Source organism: Nansenia antarctica (assembly GCF_963989245.1).
Source record: "Nansenia antarctica genome assembly, chromosome: 1".
Lineage (NCBI taxonomy): Eukaryota > Metazoa > Chordata > Actinopteri > Argentiniformes > Microstomatidae > Nansenia > Nansenia antarctica.
In genome coordinates, this window is record NC_137674.1 from 111,910,777 (window position 1) to 111,931,695 (window position 20,919).

Here is a 20,919-nt window from a genome sequence, read left to right on the forward strand (position 1 = left end):
GGGGGGAAATCAGCCAGCTAGGTCTGATCCAGGTTCAGAGAAAAGCACCGGGATCATTCTGATCCAGATTAAACATGAACACTGTGGGCCCACAGCATCCCTCACACTGGCTACAGCTCAACCCAGGTACAACATCCTTCATACTGGCTACAACCCAGGTACAGCATCCTTCATACTGGCTACAACCCAGGTACAGCATCCTTCATACTGGCTACAGCTCAGCCCAGGTACAGCATCCTTCATACTGGCTACAACCCAGGTACAACATCCTTCATACTGGCTACAACCCAGGTACAGCATCCTTCATACTGGCTACAGGTCAACCCAGGTACAGCATCCCTCATACTGGCTACAACCCAGGTACAACATCCTTCATACTGGCTACAACCCAGGTACAGCATCCTTCATACTGGCTACAGCTCAGCTCAGGTACAGCATCCTTCATACTGGCTACAGGTCAACTCAGGTACAGCATCCTTCATACTGGCTACAGGTCAACTCAGGTACAGCATCCTTCACACTGGCTACAGGTCAACTCAGGTACAACATCCTTCATACTGGCTACAACCCAGGTACAGCATCCTTCATACTGGCTACAGGTCAACTCAGGTACAGCATCCTTCATACTGGCTACAGGTCAACTCAGGTACAGCATCCTTCATACTGGCTACAGGTCAACTCAGGTACAACATCCTTCATACTGGCTACAGGTCAACTCAGGTACAACATCCTTCATACTGGCTACAGGTCAACTCAGGTACAGCATCCTTCATACTGGCTACAGGTCAACTCAGGTACAACATCCTTCATACTGGCTACAGGTCAACTCAGGTACAGCATCCTTCATACTGGCTACAGGTCAACTCAGGTACAACATCCTTCATACTGGCTACAGCTCAACCCAGGTGTTCTCAGCTCTTAACCCAGGTGTCATCAGCTCTCAGCTCTTCTGATGCTAGCTTTCTCTTAGGGCTTTCACACCGGCAGTTCCGAACGCCGGTTCGCGTTCGCAAACCTCCGAACGTTGGCGCTGTCTGGCGAACGATACACTGGTATGAACGTGGGCTCGTTCGCCAGACAGCGCCAACGTTCAGAGGTTTCCGAACGCGAACACGAACTGGCGTTCGGAACTGCCGGTGTGAAAGCCCTATCTGTGTACCACATGTACAAAAGAAGAGATTTGGTGACGCTGCATTCTCATTTTATGCACCCAGATTGTGGAATGCACTGCCAGTTTACATTAGGGATGCAACCTCAGCACATATGTTCAAGTCAAGACTAAAAACCCATCTTTTAAAATATTGCCTTTAAATGACTAAATAATTAAATGCTGATTATATAATGATTGAAGCACTTTGAGCTGCAACGTTTGCAGGAAAGGTGCTACACAAATAAAAGTTATTAGTATTATTATTCTACTACTGCATGTACTAGGTTACTTAAAAAAAAAATACCAGAATGGTTCCGTTCACAAACTCTGACCCGATGGTTCTGACCGCAGACAATTCATTTGCCGGGCCTCACCTGGGCCGTAACTAATCCCTCTGGACTCGTAACCGGTCCGCGGCGAGCAGGCCGAGACCGCCACGGGTCGGTCCGTGGTGAAAGACTTGTCAATCTCTCATTCTTTGAGACGAGAAACCGCAGAGTGTGAAAATGTGGGTTAACAGTTAAACAGCTCAGGGGCCAAAAGGTGGGTATGTACCGGTATGTATGGCAATCACAGACGGAATATCTGTAAATCTGAACAAGTCTGGGCGGAAGACATCTATCTCACTGTTTGTTTTGGATTTTTCATCGGCGAGAGAATGGGGGGAGGTGGGCGGGGGAGGCAACATAAACCCCCCCCAGCAGTACCCATCCGAGGACATACTCCAAACGCATTTGGAAAGTCTGCCCAGGGCTATGGGAGGAATGCGCCACGGTCTTTGTTTATACGTGTTAGGAGCTGATTAATCAACGTTAGCTGTTAGCTCAGCCGACACTCTGGGAGCGGTCCAGGAGAGGGCTGTGTAGACTGACCTCTGGTGGGTGAACAGAGGATTGCAGTGTGTGTATAGGGGGGGGTAGGGGTTGGGGGGGTATGCAAGGCTGCATTACAGTGGAGAGCTCCTCACCTGAACATGATGAAGCCGATGGACTCCACCGCTGCCCTTCTGACGTCATCGTTCACGTCGCTCACCTGTCAGGTAGAGAGGACAAGGACAAGGCATCAGCGACAGTCAGAATGACCGCAGGCTCATGTCTACTAGTCATAGTTACGCTGCCACAGACAGACAGACATGAATCAGGGTTCCCACACCTTCTGAAACATCAAATCCAAGCACCTTTCAAGACTCAATTCCCTCAAATTCAAGGACCCAACACGGCATAGCTTGAGACAGATCTAGATGAGAATTTATATAATAGGAACTATCCGCTCAGACAACAATTAAAAAGAGAGAGAGAGAGAGAGAGAGAGAGAGAGAGAGAGAGAGAGAGAGAGAGGGGGGAATTCAAGCACTTTCAATGACCCATGTCTATTTTCAAAAACTTTTAAGACCTTGATTTCTTTTTCTCAAATTCACAAACGTTCAAGGACCCGTGGGAACCCTGATGAATTCACAGTGGCTTGAAAGCTGCGTTGTCACAGCAGGCTGCTAGCGTGAGTGTGAGCAGACTGCCACCTGCAGGCCAGACTGAAGCACCTGCCACCTTCGCAACAACACTCGTACGTCTACTGAGCTCTCCTACGGCTCCACTGAAGAATAAGACACATACAATTCCAAGAAATTGATCGACCCCAAAAAGGCACAGGAGCTTGTCGGCTTTCCGATGCGGGGATCCTGATGAATCAAGTCAAAATGTGACATTCAGGGCCGGTTTCACAGACACGGCTTAAGAGTCTACTCCTGGTACTACATCACATTTTCAATGTAAGAATCTCCATTGAAGATAGTTTTTAGTCTGGGATTAGACGCCTTAAGCCTCGTCTATGAAACTGGCCCATCATTTACCCATAATTCCTAGGTGGTATTCCATCAACGTCGGCTAAAGACTTATCAAAATAAGCCTGGACTTTCTTCTAGTGACGTTGATGGAATACCCCCCCGCCCCCTATACTTCCGTGCTTTCATGTTTCCCTGTGCAGCCTGTGTTGTGTGAGAGGAGAGGAGAGGAGAGAGGAGGAGAGGATGAAGGGAGAGGAGGAGAAGATGAAGGGAGAGGAGAGGAGAGGAGGAGGGGAGGGGAGGAGAGGAGATGAAGGGAGAGGAGAGAGGAGAGGAGAGGAGAGGAGAGGAGAGGAGACGAAGGGAGAGGAGAGAAGAGGAGATGAGGGGAGATGAGATGAGAGGAGAGGGGAGGAGAGGAGGGGAGAGGAGAGGAAAGGAGAGGAGGGGAGAGGAGAGGAGAGGAAGGGAGAGGAAGGGAGAGGAAGGGAGAGGAAGGGAGAGGAAGGGAGAGGAGAGGAGAGGAGGAGGGGAGGGGAGGAGAGGAGACGAAGGGAGATGAGATGAGAGGAGAGGAGAGGGGAGGAGAGGAGAGGGGAGGAGAGGAGAGGGGAGGAGAGGAAGGGAGAGGAAGGGAGAGGAGAGAGGAGAGGAGAGGAGAGGAGATGAAGGGAGAGGAGAGAAGAGGAGAGGAGAGGAGATGAAGGGAGAGGAGAGGAGAGGAGAGGAGAGGAGAGGAGAGGAGAGGAAGGGAGAGGAGAGGAGAGGAGAGGAGAGGAGAGGAGAGGAGAGGAGAGGAGAGGAGATGAGAGGGGAGGAGAGGAGATGAGAGGAGAGGAAGGGAGAGGAAGGGAGAGGAGAGGAGGTGAGACTCACAGCGACGTGCAGCAGGCGTCGTATGGCCTTGTTGTTCCCAGAGCCGCAGTAGGCCATGCCCACCGTGTACATGCCTGAGCGCCGCAGGATGGGGTCCTGACCGCACAGGGAGGGAAGACACAGATGTGGTCAAAGGGTTATTCCAACAGCCTCTCATTCACCCATTCACACACACACATTCACACACCAATGGCGGCCAAGCTGCCATGCAAGGCGCCGGCCGACTCCCACTCTTTCTTTTTATCGTTAGCCCTTAATTATTATCACCACTCAGCCTGTCTTGCTCAGAGGTCGTAGGTTTATGTATTTAAGAGACGATTTTCTAGGAAGGTCTCTCTTTTTAACTTCATGCATAGAGAATAACAGATAGGTGACTATCGGTACACACACCTACTGCCTATAATGCCTATTTTTGGTTGTCTGGTAAATGCGTTGAGACATTTTGGTTCCGTTTAATGTTCTGAAAGTAAATAAATGTTTGATTTTGAACCCTCCGGTTTATTCACGCTTCAGTCCTAAGCAGAAACTGGCCTTCAAACTTAACAGAGCATTATTTTATTGTTAATAATTATTTATTGGCTAAGATGAAAAGATATACTGGGACAACATGTTTGGCCATATCTCCCAGGCCTAGAGCCTAGCTGAGGAATAATATCAACAGTCGTCAATAACAGGCTTCGTACTGCAAGGAAAAAGGATGTAATAAACATGACAACACAGAAAACCAGCTGGGAAAGGCTCAGTGTTTCCCATGGCGGCAGGCACAAACCAAAAATATTATTACACGCGAGCGACGCATTCTTCGGGATTTCACATCTACTGTAGTTTGATGACAGACCTTTGACGGTGCGAGGGGACCAAGGGACCACCCACCAGTCTCACAAAACCCTGTGGGGAAACACTGAGGCTACTGGTCCAACTCGATGATGTGAGGACACAGAAGTAGCAAGCAGGTTAATCACTACACTAGTGGTGGTGTTCCCAGGTGGGATTTGAACTCATGACCTTCTGATCACCAGTCAAACTCACTATACACTAGGCCACCACTGCCCCGATAATGTCACTTGTAGAGGTAGTGGATAGTGGCCTAGTGGATAGTGATTGTGGACTGGTGATCAGAAGGTCAGGAGTTCAAAGGTCGAGACGGGCTCTCACCTTGTCCCTGCAGAGGCTCTCTATGAGCGTGTCATTAATGAGCTGCATTGTGGGTAATGTAGTCAGGCTCTCACCTTGTCCCTGCAGAGGCGCCTCTCTATGAGCGTGTCATTAATGAGCTGCATTGTGGGTAACGTAGGCGGGCTCTCACCTTGTCCCTGCAGAGGCTCTCTATGAGTGTGTCATTAATGAGCTGCATTGTGGGTAACGTAGGCGGGCTCTCACCTTGTCCCTGCAGAGGCTCTCTATGAGCGTGTCATTAATGAGCTGCATTGTGGGTAATGTAGTCAGGCTCTCACCTTGTCCCTGCAGAGGCACCTCTCTATGAGCGTGTCATTAATGAGCTGCATTGTGGGTAACGTAGGCAGGCTCTCACCTTGTCCCTGCAGAGGCTCTCTATGAGCGTGTCATTAATGAGCTGCATTGTGGGTAACGTAGGCAGGCTCTCACCTTGTCCCTGCAGAGACTCTCTATGAGCGTGTTATTAATGAGCTGCATTGTGGGTAACGTAGGCGGGGCTCTCACCTTGTCCCTGCAGAGGCTCTCGATGAGCGTGTCCGCCTCCTCCATGCGTCCGTACATCACCATGGCGATGCCCACCGCCAGGCCGCGCAGGATCTTCTCGTGCTGCGTCTCCTGGGCGTAGCCCACCATGTCCTCTATGGCCTGGGCCGACTTGGACCCCAGCATGACCAGACCCAGGGCCAGGCCCGCTGCCTCACCTGGGGGGGGGGGGGGAGACAGGTTGAGGTGGGGAGAGGACAGGGGAGGGTGGGGGTGTGGCCTGGAGTGCTTTTTTCTAGACTTCTCGAAAGTCTTGAGTTCTTATTACGTTATGTTATAGACAGATAGACAGTTTATTGATCCCAGAGGAGAGATTCAGGCGTTACAGCAGCTCACAAAACAACAACAAAATATACGATAGAATACTGCATCATTGAGCCTGACAAAATCATCACGTTTTTTATCTTTCCATTGCCAGGTGTGTCAGGGACGCCTACCTGTGACAGCATCATCCTGGTACAGGTTGGACTTCAGCAGGTCGTACACATCCTGCCTGGCCGTGCCCAGGGCAGCCAGACCCAGACCCAGACCTCCACCATGACGCACAATCTGGAGGACAAACAAATATTGGAGTAAACTACCTGAAACAGGGTATACAGGAATCTTGAGGTTAATTTCAATACTTTTCTAAGACTTTTTAAAGACCCTGTCAATATTTTTCCAGACCTCACCGCCACTTCCGAGCCAGTGTTTCCTCTACATGCATTTCATCGTGGCGGACCGCCACGATGGAATTTCCTCCGCCACCATTCAGATTTCTCAACCCCAAAAAAAAAAAAAATTTAGGCCGCTTTTCAGACCTTCACAGCGCTAGACACACCCACAAGCGCTGAAACTGGACCAGTCCGTGTGTGTCGCGAGTATTGAACTTGAGGCTGCGTTCGTAAATTCGCTCTGAGAGCCCCGGAGCGCACACTGGGTTCAACGTCATAAAGGGACCAAGTCATTTGATTGGACAAGAGGCATTCCGTGAGTGCTGATCAGATTTCCAGAGCGTATTTACGAACGCGCCCTGGCTGTCACCCGAACACCGCGAGCTAGCGTAGTGTAGTGTAGTATAGGATGCGTAGTGTAGTGTAGTGTAGGATGGAGAGAGAGAGGAGAAGCCTCTCTATGTGTTACCTATGTCCAGTGTACTAGAACCACTCTAACAGGAGTGTTTGTCCGTGAATAACACCGGCTATGCCCGGGGTAGAAACACAAGACTATAGCTGGATAAGGTCTACAGGTCTACACGGTCATTTTAAGCCGTCGACCAGCCCTCTACGACCACGGGAAGTCATGTTAAAAGTGAAGATACTTCTGTTAAACTAAGCTAAGCTAAACATCGCTAATCGCTAACTCCCTCCTGGGCTTAAAGTGACAAGTAATAACGTTGTGAAAAAAAACGTCAGATCAGTGTTTTTGTTTTTATTGACAACGGAATTACATGCTGGAAAAACATGCAGACACAGACAATAAGAGACACACGGGAGAAGTACAGGAAAACATTTTATTTTTTTGGGCCATCCTCGAGTTTTGGCTGAAATTACGTCGTTGTTTTGAGCGCGCGTGCACGCGAAAAAATCGCGAGCGCGCGCTGCGCGCGCGCGGTCAGCACTACCCGCCACCATTGTAAAAATTCCTGGAGGAAACACTGTAACATGTCAGTCGTAACGTGTCAGTCGTAACGTGTCAGTTGTAGCGTGTCAGTAGTCGTAGTGTGTCAGTTGTAACGTGTCAGTCGTAACGTGTCAGTTGAAGCATGTCAGTTGTAGCGTGTCAGTTGTAGCGTGTCAGTTGTAACGTGTCAGTCGTAACGTGTCAGTCGTAGCTTGTCAGTCGTAGCGTGTCAGTTGTAGCGTGTCAGTTGTAACGTGTCAGTTGTAGCGTGTCAGTTGTAGCGTGTCAGTTGTAGCGTGTCAGTTGTAACGTGTCAGTCGTAACGTGTCAGTCGTAGCTTGTCAGTCGTAGCGTGTCAGTTGTAGCGTGTCAGTTGTAACGTGTCAGTTGTAGCGTGTCAGTTGTAACGTGTCAGTTGTAGCGTGTCAGTTGTAACGTGTCAGTCGTAGTGTGTCAGTTGTAGCGTGTCAGTTGTAACGTGTCAGTTGTAGCGTGTCAGTTGTAACGTGTCAGTCGTAACGTGTCAGTTGTAGCGTGTCAGTTGTAGCGTGTCAGTTGTAGCGTGTCAGTCGTAGCGTGTCAGTTGTAGCGTGTCAGTCGTAGCGTGTCAGTCGTAGCGTGTCAGTTGTAGCGTGTCAGTCGTAGCGTGTCAGTTGTAACGTGTCAGTCGTAGCGTGTCAGTCGTAACGTGTCAGTTGTAGCGTGTCAGTTGTAGCGTGTCAGTTGTAACGTGTCAGTTGTAACGTGTCAGTTGTAGCGTGTCAGTCGTAGCGTGTCAGTTGTAACGTGTCAGTTGTAACGTGTCAGTTGTAACGTGTCAGTCGTAGCGTGTCAGTTGTAACGTGTCAGTCGTAGCGTGTCAGTTGTAGCGTGTCAGTCGTAGCGTGTCAGTTGTAGCGTGTCAGTCGTAGCGTGTCAGTTGTAACGTGTCAGTAGTCGTAGCGACTCACGTCGTTGCTGGCGTTCTTCAGCTGGCTGAGCAGGTAGTCGATGATGTCACCGCCGTGGTTGGCGTGGATGAGGCCCAGGGCGTACAGGCCCCCCCCCTCCTGGTAGGCGGAGCCTGGCGAGGTGTCTTTGGGCAGGTAGGTCGCCATCAGCTGGAGCGCCTCCTTCTCATGACCCTGAAACATTAAGAAATTAAATACAGTTCTTAATAAAAAAGAAAAATATATATATATAGTTTTTGGGCATTTCTGCTTTATTGGGATGGAATTAAACAGTTCTTAATAAATAAAAGCAATTACATTTCTTTTTAGGGCATTTCTGCTTCATAGGGATAGACAGTAGAGATTGACAGGAAGGATGGGTGAGAGAGAGAGATGAGGATAGAGACAGTAGAGACTGACAGGAAGGATGGATGAGAGAGAGGAGGATAGAGACAGTAGAGATTGACAGGAAGGATGGGTGAGAGAGAGAGGAGGATAGAGACAGTAGAGATTGACAGGAAGGATGGGTGAGAGAGATGAGGATAGACAGTAGAGATTGACAGGAAGGATGGGTGAGAGAGAGGAGGATAGAGACAGTAGAGATTGACAGGAAGGATGGGTGAGAGAGAGGAGGATAGAGACAGTAGAGACTGACAGGAAGGATGGGTGAGAGAGAGAGAGGAGGATAGAGACAGTAGAGATTGACAGGAAGGATGGGTGAGAGAGAGAGGAGGATAGAGACAGTAGAGATTGACAGGAAGGATGGGTGAGAGAGAGGAGGATAGACAGTAGAGATTGACAGGAAGGATGGGTGAGAGAGAGGAGGATAGAGACAGTAGAGATTGACAGGAAGGATGGGTGAGAGAGAGGAGGATAGAGACAGTAGAGATTGACAGGAAGGATGAGTGAGAGAGAGAGGAGGATAGAGACAGTAGAGATTGACAGGAAGGATGGGTGAGAGAGAGAGAGAGAGAGAGAGAGAGAGAGAGAGAGAGAGAGAGAGAGAGAGAGAGAGAGGGGTGGGGTAACATACAGGATATGTCGACAGCCAGAAACAAACCAGGGGCCGTGAGATGATGTGGTCTGTGCCTTTTAGTGTGCTACACCACTTACGCACCAGACAGTTCATAATATTAAAACAAGAAAATAAATCTGGAGATATCACAAAAAACATTGGTCTTAAATGTCTAGTTTGTTCACCAAGGTGAACTAAAGGTCTAGTGATCAGCTCACCTTGTGGATGACTCCCAGTCTTAAATGTCGAGTGATCAGCTCACCTTGTGGATGACGCCCAGTCTTAAATGTCTAGTTTGTTCACCAAGGTGAACTAAAGGTCTAGTGATCAGCTCACCTTGTGGATGACTCCCAGTCTTAAATGTCTAGTTTGTTCACCAAGGTGAACTAAATGTCTAGTGATCAGCTCACCTTGTGGATGACTCCCAGTCTTAAATGTCGAGTGATCAGCTCACCTTGTGGATGACGCCCAGTCTTAAATGTCTAGTGATCAGCTCACCTTGTGGATGACTCCCAGTCTTAAATGTCTAGTGATCAGCTCACCTTGTGGATGACTCCCAGTCTTAAATGTCTAGTGATCAGCTCACCTTGTGGATGACTCCCAGTCTTAAATGTCTAGTGATCAGCTCACCTTGTGAATGACCCCCAGGCTGGCTGTGGCTGTGAACTTGGCCCAGTTGGTTGCTCTGGCGAGCCACTCCAGGTTCTCTCTGTGGAGGAGAAGACAGAAACCCCATCACTGAGTTAATAATAATAATAAATAATAATTAATTGTATTTATATAGCGCATTTCCGAGGCTCAAAGACGCTGACAATATGGGGGAAACCGAAAACACAGAAACAACAAGCAACAGATAACATGAGCACATAGAACACACCGAGTTGTCTATCGTGTTCTCACAGTGACGCACTAAAAGTAGACATTGTTTTTCTAAATAAGACAGACTGCTGCATAACATAATGCCATTTATTGCATTTAGAAGATGTGACATCCTCCGTAGGTTTGTCAGGTGGATGGATTGTCTCGGCAAAAGAGAAGTGCTCACTAACACAGATTTAAATACATTTGTGAACCAAATTTGAGATAAATAGGCCTCATTGTGTACATAGAAAAAGTCTTAGATCTTTGATTTCAACTCGTGAAAAATTGGAGCAAAAACAGAAGTGTTGCGTTCGTATTTGTGTTCAGGGTAGCTGAGAGGCACCGTGGACGTACCTGAGGAACTGGTCGCTTGTGGTCCCCGTGTGCATGAAGGAGTTGGCTATGACCGTGGCTGTGTGGCACACTGAATTTCGGACCGCGTCCTGGAGGGGGAAGAGGAGATAAAACACTCTAGCAGAATCCTCTCAGTAAAACTGCCATATAGTGGCGCTGTGCCATGCTGTGAACTTGCCAGCATCATCATTTAAACATTAAGGCAAATTAACTATATATGACTATATATTTAGTAATGATAGAGTAACTATGGATAGTGGATAGTGAAACGACATGCTCTTCAAACTGTACATAGAACATTAATGTATATAGTGATAATTATCCTAATTGACCAGTATAAATATATATATTGTGAAAAAAATGTAGTCCATATTGCCTAGCCCTAGCAATACATAATTTAAGTCTAACACATATAGGGCCGGTTTCACAAACAAGCCTTGAGCCTAGTCCTGGACTCAATATCACGTTTCAATGTAAAACCTCCATTGAAGATGCTTGTTAGTCTGGGACTAGGCTCAGGCTGTGAAACCGGCCCATAGTCCCCTGTCTTATCATACCTCTGATAATCTGTCTGTTTTACCTGTGATAATCTGTCTGTTTTACCTGTGATAATCTGTCTGTTTTACCTGTGATAATCTGTCTGTTTTACCTGTGATAATCTGTCTTACCTTTGTGTTCTTGAGGATCATCAGGTCTGTGTTGTTGTTCCTGATGAGGAACTGCAGGTGCAGCTCGATGGCCATCTCCCCACTCAGGATCTTTATCATCTTGGCGTTCTGGTCCTTGGGCTCGTCCTGCTGACAGACAGAGACAGGTGGTCAGGGACAGGTGGTCAGGGACAGGTGAACAGGGGCAAGTGGTCAGGGGCAGGTGAACAGACAGGGGCAGATAGAGAGGGGCAGGTGAACAGGGGCAGGTGAACAGACAGGGGCAGGTGAACAGGGGCAGGTGAACAGAGGTTTGAGGGCAACAATACAAAAGAGACCTGGGGGGTATTCCATCAATGTCGCTAAAGGACAATCCAGACTTATTTTGATCAAGTCTCACGAGACTGGATTTTAAAAATAAATCTCAGAGGACTGATCAGAATAAGCCTGGATTTTCCTTTAGCCACGTTGATGGAAGACCCCCCAGGAATGTTAGAAGGCGGGTTAGGGTTACAGGGTTAGAGTCTCACCATCTCTGCAGGCTTTCCAGCCGGGGAGCTGCCAGGCTTGTCGTCTGTCTCCATAGCGTCTCCACTGGAACCAAGGACAGGGTAGAGGGGAAGGACAGGGTACTGTTACTACTCAGGGTATGTACAGGAATCTGGAGGTTAATTTCAATACCTTTCTAAGACTTTTTAAAAGCCACTTGGAGCTGTAACCGTTCACATCAGTGACACCTTTAACTTAACAGTTTTAGTTTGCAATAGACTAGAGTTAGACCACTATCATACAACGGAATTTCCGGTTCATCTTAGTTTTTTAATAAAACTAATAAATTCACAAACTTTTACTAAACGTTTTTAGGACTCAAACTCTTTGGACAGAGTCTAATTCAGAAAAATACCAACAAAATTCAAGACCTCATAAAATCGTGATAAGACTTTTTAATACTTATTAAGGGTCTTGATTTTCCCAAAATGTATTTATCAACTTTTGATACTTTTCAAGACACCGCGGATACCCTGCTAAGGCTGCCGCCATTGAAACATTCAGCATTCACAATGTGTGATGGTATTTTGACCCTCACTTCACACTCACCCTCTCTTTCTCTCCTTCCTTCCAGCCTTTCTTCCCTTGCTCCCTGTCTTCTTCCTCTTCCTTGCCCTACCTATCTTTGTCCTGGGTGGACACAGGGCCAGTGTTAGTGGCACTCACACTCTCTCTCTCTCTCTCTCTCTCTCTCACTCACTCCATATTCTCTCTCTCTCCATATTTTCTCTCTCTCTCCCTCCGTCCTGTCAGTGTTGGTCGAGCAGGGTACTACGCTCTCTCCCTCCCTCCTGTCCCCCCTCCCTCGCTCCCTCCCTCCCTCCACCCCTATCCATCTCAACCCTCCGATTCCTGGGGGTGCACATACAGGATGACCTGTCCTGGAAGAACAACACAGCAGCCATCATCAAGAAGGCACAACAGCGGCCCTTCTTCCTGAGAGGCCGCAAGGACAAACAGACTGAAGCTCACCAGGGCCATCCAGGCCCTGAACACAGCAAAGACCTAGGTTCTGGGCCCTGGACAGTCTGGACGGATTGATGGCAGCTGCTGGATTGAAAAATCTGGTGTAGTGCTGAGGCACAAATGTGTACATTTCAAGCCTGCAAACTGCGACACTTTAAATGAATGTGCAATAACACTATGTGCAATATGACAACCCTAGGGTACATAAGGTTGCAGAGAAATAGGAAATGTTAGAATAGGTATAGCATAGCATAGAGTACAGCACAGTGTTTTATCTGTACAGTATAGTATAGTGGATAGTGTACATAGCCTTTATTTATGTAAACCAGCTCCTTTCCCTTCTTGTTTTTTTTGTGTTTTTTTCTTTCCTAGCACCAGGGGAGCCACCCCTCCCAAATGTCGTTGTTTGGTACCTGTACTATAGCAATGACAATAAAGACCATTCATTCATTCATCTTTGTCCTGGGTGCCAGTGTTGGTGGAGCTGGGTACTACACTCCCTCCCTCGCTCCCTCCCTGGGGGGGGGGTACAGTCTACCTGTCTTTGTCCTGGGGGGTACAGCCTACCTGTCTTTGTCTGGGCTGGGCACGGTGCCGGTGTTGGTGGACCCGGGCACGGCGGGGATGGGCGTGCCCACGGTCCGCAGGTTCTGTATGACGGAGGAGAGGAACTGCTGGCTGGCGCTCTCGTACAGGTCGAAGCAGATCTGGTACGCCATCAGCAGGTTGTCCTCCTTCACCAGCTTCTCCAGGATGTCACTCACCGCCTGGGGGTCGTCCAGGAAGATCAGACACTGCAGAGAGAGAGGAGGGGTGAGAGAGGAGGGGGGAGAGAAGAGGGGAGAGAGAGAAGAGGGGAGAGAGAGAAGAGGGGAGGGAGAGAAGAGGGGAGAGTACAATGATAATGATAATAATAATAATAATAAACTTTTATTTGTATAGCACGTTTCCTGCAAACGTTGCAGCTCAAAGTGCTATCAAATCCCACTCCCTGTCAACAGACTATTTCAGTTTATATTTTAAGTGCCGTTCATAGTTGGAAACTAGCTAATCGACCAGGGGGTATTCCATCACCGTCACTCAAGGAAAATACGCTACATTTTTACAAGACTTACAAAAAAAAGCCTGGATTTTCCTTTAGTGACGTTGTTGGAATACACCCCTACTCTGTGACATATCCAAAGAGACTTACATTGGTCCCAGTAGGACTCAAAGCCACAACCTAAGCCTTTGTCAGCACCACTGTGCCACAGAGGACCGAATCCAAGCCCAGTTTCAACCCCCCCCCCACCCCCCCCCCCAACACGTCCCCGTACCCCGCCCCCTCCGCTCACCTGGCAGACGTTGATGAAGTCGGGCTTCTCCAGGTTCATGTAGAGCTTCACCAGAACTCTCAGAACCTCGTTACGGAACTTCTTGTTCTGCATCAGCGACATGCAGACCTTCAGGCTGTAGGCCAGGAGCCCGCCAACGTCGTTCTGGAGGAGAGCGGAATAAAGGAGAGGAATAAAGTTGTCTGTTTTTTGAATAGCATCAGTACAAACCACATAAAAACAACACACATCTTACAGAAGAACACATATTTGTGGATTGAGAACATATAAAATCACATCAAGACACGACCGTGCCAACTAAATAAACCCTGGCTAAATGTGACTCGGTCTGGTGAAAGGAATGTCAAAACTGTATTCTGATTGTATCTTGTATGTTCTTGTGTATTGTATGCTCTTTGTATGTTTCTTGGTGCATTGTTTTTGGTATGTTCTTGTCTTTTTTGTTCTTTGTCTAAAACAAGTGTTTCAGTATGCTTTTACATGCTTCTTTTTACGCTTTTACACTGGGTTGTACTGTCTGTACTTCTTACCCAAATCAATCAATCAATCAATCAACCAATCAACCAATCAAAGGATTAGCTGGGCTAGGCGACTGACCGACTCCAGGATGGTCTTCTCAAAGATATCGAGGTTAGGGGTAGCAGGGTTAGGGGTAGCTGGGTTAAGGTTAGGGGTAGCTGGGCTAGTTAACTGACCGACTCCAGGATGGTCTTCTCAAAGATGTCGAGGCGTCGCGTCTCCAGGGCGATGCCGATGGCCTGCTTGTACTTGTGGTCGCCGAGGCAACGCAGGAACATCTTGTTGACGATGCCCTCCAGCCGCGGGTCGATGCTCTTCTTCTCCTCGTCCTCCGGCAGCTCGGCGTTCTCCACGCGCTGCTTGGTGTAGTGGTCGATGCATTTGGCTGCAGGGGAGAGAGGGCGTCAAAGAACAGCTCATAATCAAGCAGGGTTCGACAGTAACGCTTGCCCGCTTGCCTGGAGCAAGTAAAGAATTCGCCGGGTTTGTTTGCGCCCGAAGCCCGAAGACGCTGCTGGATCCTGGATATTTTTACCTGTGTGTAGGAAGAACAACAGACGGCGCAGGCGCCAGACCAGACTAGATAGCGTAGCGGGGAAGCGTTACTGTCGAACCCTGTCAAGACTGTGTAATTAGAATTACAAGTTCAGATACCAAAACTTCATAAAGTGTTGCTGTAGATTGAAGACCCATCTCTTTAGGCTACATCTTAACTGTCATCCTAAAGACCTCAGGGATTAAAGCAAAAAAAAAATCAGGCCAAATCGGGGCCGGTGGCTTTCCGTGCGCAAAGCGCGCGTGCGATTTTCCGTTTTACGTTCTAATGCTTTGACTTTTCTTTCGAAAAATGTGAACACATTTCCGCGTTGTAGAAAATCAATGACACATCGCTAGTCAACTTACACGGCTTGTTTTGTGAGCCTGCTAACAATGTAAAGTAGTGTTCTAGTTAACTAGGTAGCAGTCCAATCCATTTCGCTGCAGTATTTTGGCTTGACTAGCGAGTTTGTGTTGTGATTCTCAACAACGTTGAAACGTAGTTTCACCCTTTTCCATAGTTTTGAATAATAAATGTGTGGACTGACGATGTAGCGCAACCCAACTTATTCTAATAATTATTTAACATACTTTTATTCTGATAATTATTCCCCCCTCCTCGCAGACTTACATGGTCACATTATTATTGGATTGGTTGTTTGCGTGCCGGGTGAAGTTAGCTAAACATTTAACCTGCTAGCAAGAGAAACATAATGTCACTCTCCAAAGGTCTAAAGAGGAAAGTTGACGGTGGAAACAGGGCATTTAAAGAGGAATGGACAGCGAACTATACGTTCATCCTACCTGGTTTCATCAATGCAAAGCCGTTGTGAGAGACTCACATTTTACATGCTCACAATGAATGTTCCCTTCCACCTATACATGCGAGTCGTCCTTTTCGTCAATGAATGCGATAGACGCGCTAGAGGAATCGATTGGTGCATAAAAACCTTGAGAACTGCCGGATTAAAGTGACGTCCATAATACTAATAAATAATAATAATAATACATTAGACTTATAGCGCTTTTCTAGACACTCAAAGACGTCCATATCACCAGATAGCCAACAAATAGTGACCGATGGGAGATGCCAGTTTTCTCATTAAGTGAGATTTAATAGCCTAATATTATTTTTGCTATTTTTAATGAATGGCTCATTGTAATTATTATCCATAGTAATGTAGCGTGTTTGCTCTGTCGTTTCAGGAGCATATAGGCTAAGCGGATTCAGCTTTTTTTTTGCGCCTATTTTGTTGTCAATGTTTTTCATAAAATTAAACTGCATTTGCTTTGTTACTGTTCACATGTGTGGTGCAGTCACATTCACATAGCCTACAAGTAAACATTAAGTTTGAATGATTTACTGAGCTGGCGTTACTTTTTTCAAACCACACACCGCATGTCGGCTATTTCAGCACCACGCATTGTCCACCTACTTATCACTATGAGGGGTTCAGCATCAGTGCACCCCGCTCTGTTACTGTCGCATAGTTGTAGCCAATAAAGGCCTATATGAAGGCTATATAGGCTATTATATATCATTTATATACCTAATACCAACATCAAAATAGATTGTATGCCTCTACAAATCATATTACACCAGGTAAAATCCGTCACAACTTGGAATAAATCCGTCGCAACTTGGAATAAATTGACGGAAATCCGTCGTAGCGACGGAGAACTGTAATCCCTGAAACCTCCTCATCCCCTCTACCCCCCTGTAAAGTTTCTCTACAGATAAAATAATAATAATAATAATAACAATAATAATTCTTCCTTCTTCTAGCACGGCAACTTCCAATGGCCCCTGGTCCTAGCATAGATGACTTTCTTATGATGACTGATGGATAGATGAATCACTCACTTAGACAAATACAGGCTATTTGTTGTAGGTCGCTTAGGATGAAGGCGTCTTGCTAGGGCCTAAAATGCCAAAAAAATGTAAACAAAGTGTTGACATCACTCACCAATAATGGTCTCCACGTACTCTGTGTCGTCTGTGACGTTGAACAGGTCCCCGGCGCCCAGGGCGTAGTTCAGGGACTCCTCAAACGCCCCCAGGTGGTAGAAGACCTTAGACGCCACCAGGGCAGCGAACTCTCTGCTGCGGAACGTCTCATCCTCATACAGCACCTCGCTGGGAACGGCAACAACACTTGTTTATAAAGCTCTCACTGGCACAGCACCAGCATATCTGAAAGACCTTTTATATGGGCATTTAGGCCCTAGCATATCAGCCCAATAGAGCTCTCAGGTCTTCTGACGCTGGTTTTCTCTGTGTACCACATGTACAAAAGAAGAGGTTTGGTGAGGCTGCTTTCTCATTTTATGCAGCCAAATTGTGGAATGCACTGGCAGTTTACATCAGGGATGCAACCTCAGCAAATATGTTCAAGTCAAGACTAAAAACATATTTTTAATATTGGCTTAAAATGACTAAATAATTAAATGATGATTATATAATGATTAAAGCACTTTGAACTGCAACGTTTGCAGGAAAAGTGCTATACAAATAAAAGTTATTATTATTATCAGCAACATCAGAAAAACCATCCCACATTCAAGTTTAAACCGTCATAATAAGCAGTAATCTTGCATTATTGTGTTTCATTCGGGGGGAAAAACACACTTACATTTTGTCTACAGATCCTGAAATCTCAGCCCAGAAGTCATTGACGATGGCGTTCAGCTTATGCAGAGCAAACTCCTACGAGGAAAAACCAAGAAAGGTTAGACACCCAAAAGTACAGCCATCGCCACATTTACAGCCATGATCACCAACACTCCTTCTGTGGAGTACTACAGACTTTTACTTCAAGCAAACACCACAATTAATCAAATCCTTTTTTTAATAATGACTTCACTAGTTCCAATATTCCAATTATGCCATGCCAGCAGGCGAAAAGCCTGTCTAGTACACCCCAAAGCTCTCCAGCACCTGGGTTGGTTGGTGACCACAGAAGTAATATCACTACCTAACCCATACAAATATGACATACTACTTAAACAATAATACTTAATCATCATACCTTAAGCTGGGGCTCCTCCTCATCCAGCAGCGAAATGATTCCAGCTGTAGAAAAACAACATTGCATTTCATTTAGTCATGATTCTCAAAGTGTGTAACACCCAGAGAACCTGTATACAGGGCTGTGAATGAATGAATTAATTAATTAATTAATTTTGCCATTTAGCAGACGCTTTTAAACCAAAGCGACTTACAATTACGAATTACAGGGACATTCCCCCTGGAGTAACTGAGGGCTAAGTGCCTTACTCAAGGGCACACTAGTAGTGGTGTGGTTTCAGGCGGGATTTGAACTCACAACCTTCCGATCACAAGTCCAACTCACTATCCACTAGACCACCACTACCCGTGGTGGTGGTCTTTATTGTAACAGGTACAACGAAATGTAAATGCGAACCCTAGGTGCTAACAAACAAACAGTCCTAAAATAAAATTAAAAAAACAAGAATGAGACATAAATAGGGGGGTAAGTGATCAGTAGACATCTGAGAATGTATCTAGTATGTGAACTTATATACACTATATGGCCTATTCACAGGGGGGAGTTAGGGGGAGCATGTAACTGTGTACTTTTATAAACATATAAACATATGGACTAGTAGACTTATATACAGTATATGCAGTGATGCCGGTAACGCGATACTAAGTAACGCGATACTCTAATCTGAATACTTTCCCCAGTAACGAGTATTCTAACGCGATACTATTTCCAAATCAGTAATCGGATTAAAGTTACTTATTCAAGTGGCTGTGCGTTACTATTGCGTTACTACCTCATAACTTAGGCTAAATGCAGTATTTCTTTGTAATGTTCGATAGTAAACAAACATTTCTCGCGTCTTGGGGAGTGACGTCAGTGCCCACGTTTTCAACACGAGGTTACTATGGAAGGCCATGCCCGCAAAAAACGGCTCTCGACTATCGCGAGATTGCAGCAGAATCGCTCACGTGTATCACCACGCTGATTGCACAGTGTAAACAGAAGCGTAGCCTACACAATGGAGCGAGAACAGAGATATGCGTTAAATAGCTGGAAATATAAGGATTATTTTGAGTTTGTGTCAGCAAAGGATGACAAGAACATAAATGTTGATCATTGATAAACTAAATTGATAAGACTCACCCAGTTTAGGATTAGGATTATATTAGGATCATATCTGAATGGTCAGGGTAGGTTTTAGGTTTTGTGAAACCACTCCTTGCTAGTTACTGTTAAATAAAGATTATATTTATTTTATTGTTTAAAAACAAGTATTTATGTTGGGTGAGGCAAAGAAAGACTCTTTATTTTGTTGTTTTAAGTTATTGTTTAAAGTTTAATTATGTAATTTAAGTTACTGTTAAAATAAAGTGAGTTTTGGCAAAACCAGTTTTCATTTTTATGTTGCGGGGGGGGGGGGGGGGGGGGTCGGGTGCCTAGGCAGCTGCCAATAGTAACTAAAAAAGTAACTAGTAATCTAACTTAGTTACTTTTAAAATCAAGTAATCAGTAAAGTAACTAGATTACTTTTTAAAGGAGTAATCAGTAATCAGTAATCAGAATACTTTTTCAAAGTAACTGTGGCAACACTGAGTATATGACCCTTATCACAAGAATGTAAACATATTGCACTATTCCCATGTACAGTTCTTCCAGTTTGTGATGGACCAGGCTTGACATTAGGAGTGATTATATTGCATGTGGATAATCGTGCATTGTGCTAGAAGGGGAAATCAATCATGATTCATAAACCAGACAGATTCACTGAAAACACACAACAACAAGACACCTCTTAGGCTGTGTGTGTGTGTGTGTGTGTGTGTGTGTGTGTGTGTGTGTGTGTGTGTGTGTGTGTGTGTGTGTGTGTGTGTGTGTGTGTGTGTGTGTGTGTGTGTGTGTGTGTGTGTGTGTGTGTGTGTCTGAGAGCAGCATCACTGTTATTGTCTTATGTCAGCTAACACATTGCATGGTCGCTATATTACTCTATCAATTAAAACCACAGCATGTCACTAACTAAACTAAACGTTAACTAGGTGTGAAAGTTTGATAACTAGATATAAGAAACAAACGGAAAGACAGATAAGACAATGAATGTTGGGTTGGTGATAACCTGTCATCTAGCCAGTCAGCTATCTCATGTTAGCAGCGAGCTAACCAGGTAGAGATGGCTCAGTGACAACTTAAACCTTCAAAATACACCATTAAGTATTACTTCTAGTATCTATGAAATGTCCCGGTAGTGAATAAGCTATCTAAGTGTATCAGGTTGAAGTGGTAAGCAGATAGAACGCTATGGAGGTGCTAATGCTAACTAGCGTGTTAGCCTAATGTGACTCAGCTAAATCAATGGTAGCTAGCCTGATGGTAGCATAGCAACTAGCCATGTTTCTGACAGATTTTACTAGTTAATAAGACTTAGTTAAACAACTTACCAGCAGACGTTATCATGTTCGGTTCTTTAATCTCCCCCTCAGCTCCGAGAACCCTGGTTTAGGTTTTTAAACGAACTTCCGGAAAGATAAAAAATATATATATTCACTGGACAATACAGTTGGTCCGTTTCTCCAACGGTGGGATGAGATTTTCTATTTGAGGGCTGCGTTCGTAAATTCGCTCCGGAACTCTGATTAGAACTCGTGGAACGCCTCTTGTCCAATCAGATTGCTTGGTCTCTTTATGACGTTGACCCCAGCGTGCGCTCTGGTGATTTCAGAGTAAGTTTACGAACGCAGCCCAACAGTGAAGGACTCCTTTCCCAGGACCAGCGGGGAAAGGGGTCTAGATTATGCCTGATGAAAATTGTTTTTTTTTTCTGCTCGAAATTATAGTATTACATGCTGTTCCCTGGTCAGTGTCAAGAAAGATAATTGTTAAAAATGATTTTAGGTTAGTCATTATTTTTCTTTAAACGTTTAAATCATTGTATAGAAAGGTTTGTGGTAATTAACAGGCTTCTTTGTGTCAGCATCGCATGAATCAGTTATTTTACCGGCTCATGTCTGCCCCCTAGCGCTGGACAAAGAAAACGCAACACAATATTGGAATAATATTATGGTCCAAGGGGAATTATTGT

At 45.8% G+C, this 20,919-nt stretch overlaps 1 protein-coding gene across 2 annotated transcripts in view; it reads right to left on the reverse strand.

The window, feature by feature from the left end:
• psmd1 (proteasome 26S subunit, non-ATPase 1) overlaps window positions 1-20,424 on the reverse strand; it is a 68,547-nt gene extending 48,123 nt beyond the window's left edge. The window contains exons 1-16 of one of the 2 annotated variants that reach the window (XM_080537960.1): window positions 20,279-20,424; window positions 17,868-17,911; window positions 17,472-17,545; window positions 16,806-16,975; window positions 14,478-14,686; window positions 13,783-13,926; window positions 13,016-13,242; window positions 11,464-11,527; window positions 10,955-11,080; window positions 10,287-10,375; window positions 9,702-9,780; window positions 8,078-8,251; window positions 5,963-6,074; window positions 5,487-5,683; window positions 3,807-3,902; window positions 2,118-2,182 (exon numbers count right to left, since the gene is read on the reverse strand). In XM_080537960.1, coding sequence (XP_080394086.1) covers window positions 2,118-2,182; window positions 3,807-3,902; window positions 5,487-5,683; window positions 5,963-6,074; window positions 8,078-8,251; window positions 9,702-9,780; window positions 10,287-10,375; window positions 10,955-11,080; window positions 11,464-11,527; window positions 13,016-13,242; window positions 13,783-13,926; window positions 14,478-14,686; window positions 16,806-16,975; window positions 17,472-17,545; window positions 17,868-17,911; window positions 20,279-20,294 — 1,886 coding nt within the window. In that variant the 5' untranslated portion in view covers window positions 20,295-20,424. Of the gene's footprint in view, window positions 1-2,117; window positions 2,183-3,806; window positions 3,903-5,486; window positions 5,684-5,962; window positions 6,075-8,077; window positions 8,252-9,701; window positions 9,781-10,286; window positions 10,376-10,954; window positions 11,084-11,463; window positions 11,528-13,015; window positions 13,243-13,782; window positions 13,927-14,477; window positions 14,687-16,805; window positions 16,976-17,471; window positions 17,546-17,867; window positions 17,912-20,278 lie in introns of both variants that reach the window. The other variant, XM_080537959.1, reaches the window with a different exon arrangement.
• Between the last annotated feature and the right edge of the window lie 495 nt (window positions 20,425-20,919).